At 42.5% G+C, this 5,825-nt stretch overlaps 1 protein-coding gene across 1 annotated transcript in view; it reads left to right on the top strand.

Annotated features, from left to right (window-relative positions):
- wu:fc17b08 (protein piccolo) overlaps positions 1 to 3,355 on the top strand; it is a 24,499-nt gene extending 21,144 nt beyond the window's left edge. The window contains exon 8 of the mRNA XM_037696130.1: positions 3 to 3,355. Within this exon, the coding sequence (XP_037552058.1) occupies positions 3 to 2,487 (2,485 nt within the window). The 3' untranslated portion in view covers positions 2,488 to 3,355. The remainder of the gene's footprint in view (positions 1 to 2) is intronic.
- Positions 3,356 to 5,825: the final 2,470 nt, after the last annotated feature.

The raw sequence follows: 5,825 nt of genomic DNA, 5'->3' as shown, positions 1-5,825 counted from the left end.
CCTCCTGATCAGCAGCCTGCTCAGCCTCCTGATCAGCAGCCTGCTCAGTCTCCTGCTCAGCCTCCTGATCAGGCTCAGAACACTACACACAAACGCCCTCTGAGATCAGCCAGCCACAAGCCATTTGTTACTCCAGCATCAGTACCTTCTTCTTCGGTCACTTCCTTGTCCTCTCCAAAACCTTCTTCACTTATTCTTCCCCTTGCAGAACAGAGCCCCCTCCTCCCTTATCCACCATCAGTTACAGCATCTTCTCTAAAAACGTCACCTGAACCGCCAGCATCCGAGCAACCTCAACAGAAGACAGAAACTGTGAACTCAAACGTTAAAAACACACAGTCAACTGAGGCGGCCTCTGAAGATGTACCAAAATCTAATGTGCCCACAGGATCAGAAACCAAACAGAAACTAAGATCAGCCAGAGCTGTAACAAACAGCAGTGAGAAGGAGAAGCAGCAAATTAGTGAGGGGGAATCAAATTCCTCAGAAAGTAAGAGTCCTTTCAAGACCGAATTGGAAATGGAGCCGGTTTCAGTTAGAGGCAAACGAGGTCGTCGAAGGAACAGAGATGTAGTTGATGTTGCTTTGATTCCGAAAAAAAAAGTATCGTTGGAGGACAAGTCGGCAGACGGAGACGGTAACGGTGCTTCTGTATCAGACAAACCCACAAGAATGCCATTAAGGAGTGAGACCAGTAAGGCTGAAACGCCCGACCAGTCTGTAAATCAGTTGCCACCAGCAGACAAATTCAAAAAAACGTTCAATACAAAAACCAGCACACCAGCAGACAAGAAATTAGCCTTGAGATCACAAAGGTTGACTACACCTTCTGCCAGTTCTACTGAAACTTCAAAACAAAGTAATGTGTCATCACCTGCTAGAACATTGCCAGAGAGAATATCTAAAGGTCAAGGAAGGCCCAATCCAGTGTCTGTTACATCGTTTTCTCACAACGCAGACCTCCCTGTGGTTACCCCAAAAGACGAGTCCCCAAAACAAACAAACAACAAATTCTTTGAGACGCTAATGGGAGAAGAGAGCCAACACTTAATTACAAATCTGAACAACAAATACGATAAACTGCTGAAGAGTTGGGTGCAATTGGACAAAGAGGGTCAGCCACCAGCAAAATACAAAAACAAATCGGACAGACAGGCAGCTATATGGAAAAGTAAACGCAGGGCACGGAAGTCCAAGTCCTCGGAGCATCAGAAATACTCGCCCGTCCAAATGCTTTTCATGAGAAGTTTTAATCTCACCAGCATTTGTCACTGGTTTCTAGAAACAACAGAAACTAAATCCCTTGTTATTGTCAAGAATGTCAACACTCGTCTTCCGTCAGAAACCCAGCTGTGCTTCCACAGCTCGGCGTCTGCATCAGGGCCTTCACAAGGAGTGTTCCCGAGCCTTCAGGCGGAGCGTTTAAAGAAACATTTGAAAAAGTTTGCCATAGCCTCTCCTGTTAAGAGCAATCCCAAGAGTCTGAAGCTCATTGCTAAAGCACTCGAGCAAGAGGCAAACACAGTTAAAGGAATGGAAGAAGTTCCCAGTGATGCTCCAACTCCCAGTAAGTCAACAGCCTCCGATAAAACCTGCGCACAAAAACAGGAATCCAAAAAATCCTCAGCAAATAAGAATCCAGCTAGTGCAAGAATCCTGAGGAAGTACTCCAACATCCGAGAGAAGATGCAGGTTCAGCAAACCACGGTGAGGCTGAAGGGGGCCTCCAAAATGTTAAAAAACAAAAAGATGAAAACACTGGCTGCTGCCAAATCTGCCAAGGCAAAGCTCAAACCATCTCTGAAGGGACGGAAAGCAGCGATGCCCATCGGCAAGCAAATGAAAGAGTCCACAGCGAAACTGCACAGGACGAAAATGTTAGCTGTAAAAAAGTCGGCGAAGCGTTTATTTCAAAAGAAGGCAGGCAAAGCTCCAAAGGCTGCACGTAAAAAAGAACTGCCAAAAAGATCTTCTCAACGACTCGGGTCTCCTAAAATATCTGAGCAGAACTCCGTGGACACGTCAAAAAGCAAGGTGACCAGCAAAAAGCAGAACGAGGCAGACAAAGCAGAAGTGGAGAAGTGCGACGCAAATAAAGCGAGTTCTGCTAAAATCCAAATGAAGGACTCCTCTCAGGGTGCGGCTGCAGAAGCCAAAGGTTGTGAAAACGCAGCCGAAATCAAACAGCAGAGCACGGAGGTGCAGTCTCCAGCCTCCCCGGACCAGGTGCTAACAAGATCCCAGAGGAAACTGGAGGCAGCGGCCCCTCCGAGTCCAAGTCCTGCTTCAAAGAGGGCCAAAAAGCCCAAATCTTCACACACAGCGTCTCCTAAAGTGGTCAAGGAAGCGGATGAACCGAAGCTGACGAGAAGCGGGGTTGTGAAGAGACCTCAGAAATCATCACTGCCAAGAAGTGTCGCTAAAGGAGCCACCAAGAGAGCTCGGGGGCCTTTGGAGACCCCCACAAAGCGCACCAGGACAAAATAGAATGGGCTCATGGAAAGAGATCTTTATTATTATTATTATTTTTAATCTGAAAAATACAGAGGACGACAAAATATTTCTATTTTATTTTCTTCCTAAACTCGTCAGAGGATGCTCTTCTCAGTGACTATGGAAGAAACGGACACTAAGTCATGCGTCATGCCGTATTTCCTAAAGGTTTGTGCCGTGTTCAGGGGCGCCAGACGAGTTCTGCGTCGCGTCTTCACAGCTTCAGCGCTCAACTACCGTGTTTTTCAGATTATAAGGCGCATTAAGCGAAACGAAACAGAAAAGTCAAACTTTATTCAAGCGATTCACAATAACCACATACAATCAGTTCGAGGTCAGAAAGCACAAGCAGAACGAATGCGTAAGGCGCACTGTTGATTTTTGAGAAAATTAAAGTGCACCTTCTAGTCTGAGAAACACGGTAAACGTCTGGAGATAACAGCCTGTCAAACCTCGTTTTAGTTGAGATAAAACACATTGTTGGATTGTATTAAGTTAACGGTCATATTTTTCTGCTCCTTTGTTCCTCTTTGTGTATAGTTGTTTTAATGGCGGCACGTATCGCATTACTGTTCTACGATCTTTGAGAAGGGAGTCTCGAGTCCACTTTTTCCGTGCAGTCAGTCGTCAGATCGTTCCTCCAGCCAGTCTTCCAGTCACAGCCGTGTGAAAATGTGACGTGACCAGGTGCCTTATTTATGAACCGTAACCGAATGTGTCGCGAACTGTGAATCCTTCTCTCTTTTCCTGGAGACGCAGTTGATGTTCACGCACGTCACGACGCGTTGTGTTTTCCTGCCGTTTCTTTCGTTGGCTGTAGCGTTCAGAGTTTGACTCGTCCCCTCAACAGATTTAATTTTATGCCTACTTTCCCAAAGCATTACCGTAAAATTGCTTGAGATGCGATTTGTTCAAACAAGCAGGCGCTTCGCTGCGTCGTCATAAAAAGTTAGTTTCTTGGTTGTTGCTGTTTGTGGTCAGGTCTCAGCCCATTCTCCTGCTTCTGCTTGGTGGGATCTTGTTCCTGTGGAGAGTCAGCAGCTCGTGCAGCGCAGCACTGAATTTATTTCTCATCTAACGGAACGCACCAGCCCTACTTAAGGCTGAGAACACGTGAGGGAGAAACCCCTTGAGGTGACTGTGGGCCACTGGCTCGTGGATTTCTTTGAGAATACTCCAGCTATGAACAAACTTTTACTCCCGCTTGTGTGTTGGTCAAGATCTACCCGTTAAAAGCTGGTTCTCACTGTTTGTGTTGGGAGTTCATATTTCCACGACTGTCGAGCAAGTTCTCATAATGTGAAGTGCGCTTGCTTCCACAAGTGTTTATGTCAAAAGGATAAGGATTTATTAATGCTCATTTCCTTTTAACAAGGTAAATCTGTAAACGCAAAAGAACTGGTCTGCCATGTTTTTATTCATAGCTCCCATGTTGACTCATGAATTTAGAAAATCGACAACATCCCACCAAATATCAGACTTGAACTAGTTTGTTCTTTGCAATTTGCTATTTAAAGACTCTGATTTTGTATATTAGAAAATATATACTTGCTTTATTTGTGGTAATCCCGAGAAAGATGCATTTGTGTTCAGAACTGTATTTTTGCTGGAGTTGATATAAAGATGTTTGAATTTTATGGTTTCTTTATTTATTTACACCGGTCTTGTTTTATTTTATTTTTACCAAAAGGTAAAGCTGAAACAACTTGTCAGTAAAGGAAACAAAAACTAAGAAATGGACAAATCGTCTTGTAGCCTATGAGGATCTTTAATTGAGACATTTACCATCCTGGACACTAGATGTCGCTGCAGCCCGCGGGCAAAGCAGTGAAACTCAACTCAGAAAAAGGTTTTACTCAGTGGAACTGTTGTGTGCAAAAAAAAAAAAAAAAAAAAAGTTTTCTGGAGCATAAACCTTTCTATAAACAGTCCCTACTCCTGAATGTCTGAGCTCACTGTGTTTTTACAAGTGCATCTCAAAGAATGAGAATATCAAGTCATTTCAGAAAATGAAACTCTTAGACATATTCTTTACACATTGAGTGAAATACTTTATTTCTTGTAATTTTGATGATTATGTTCAACACATAATGGAAAAATCAAAATTCAGTGTCAGGTAAAATGAGAATATTCCACAGCCAGCTTTTGGTACCTTTTGTCACTGGGCAGGATCCAAGTCCTGCTGGGAAATGAACTCCTCATCTCCAGAAGGAAACATGAAGTCTGTAAAATGTCCTGGTAGATGCTGCGCTGAGTGTTGTCTTCAGAAAACACAGTGGACCAGCACCAGCGGAGGACATGGCCCCAAACCATCAATGACTGTGGAAACTTCACTCTGGACCTCTCCATCTTCAGTCTGAGGAGCTGCAACAAACTCAGTCCTATAAGCAGCACCTTCTCATAGTGGGTCAACCAGTTTGCTGGTGACGGCCAAAACTAGTTCACGTGCAAAAAGAGCACCATCAGCCTAACGATCGTTGGTACCTAGACTGAAGAAGTCTTTCATAAAAGATGAACCGTTTCAACAGAAGACTCTGCCCTGAGGACCACCATATTAGATTAATCTGCCTGGATTATTGCGCATGCATCAAGACATCTTCAAAATATGCTACTTTTCTGAGACGCTGAATTTAGTTTTTTCATTATCTGTAAACCATAATGATCAAAATGACAAGAAATAAAGACTTGACTGTGTAAAGAATCTGTTACAGTATGTGAGTTTCACTTTCTGAAATGACTGACAAGAAATATTTAACTTTATCACATTCTAATTTTTGTAGATGCACTCGTATGTATTAAAGTAACAGATTAAAAGTATTGGATTTATTTGATAATATTTAAAATAAATCTTATAATCTAAAAATCTGATATCTAAAAATGTGCCCATGGTCAGCAGTAATTGCCTTGTCTGGGACTTAACTGTTTTTAGTTTGCTTTTATTGAAATTAAGTTGTTCCAAAAATGCGTTTTTATTTTTGAAAACTTAGATTTACTTTATAATCCATCTGTCCTCTATTGTTTTATATAACGTGTATGCAGAAACATACTCCCACTGATATTACTTTAATTAGCAGATTCTATCATCTTTTAGCTTGCTGCTTTTTTTTTTTTTTTAGGTTGACTAATTTTATTTTAAAGAACCGTATTTTTCGGAGTATAAGTCGCAGTATCAATGAATGGGTCTGTTTTCATACATAAGGCGCACCGGATTATAAGGCGCATTAAACGAAACAAGTTTATTTTGACAGATTTTTGAGCGCCGCCGTGCACCACATAAAATCAGTTCGAGGTCATTAAGCACAACCAGGATTAATACATAAAGTGCACCGGAT

Source organism: Nematolebias whitei, chromosome 1 (assembly GCF_014905685.2).
Source record: "Nematolebias whitei isolate Nwh7 chromosome 1, NemWhi1, whole genome shotgun sequence".
Taxonomy (NCBI): Eukaryota; Metazoa; Chordata; class Actinopteri; order Cyprinodontiformes; family Rivulidae; genus Nematolebias; species Nematolebias whitei.
This window is presented reverse-complemented; position numbering and strand designations above follow the sequence as displayed.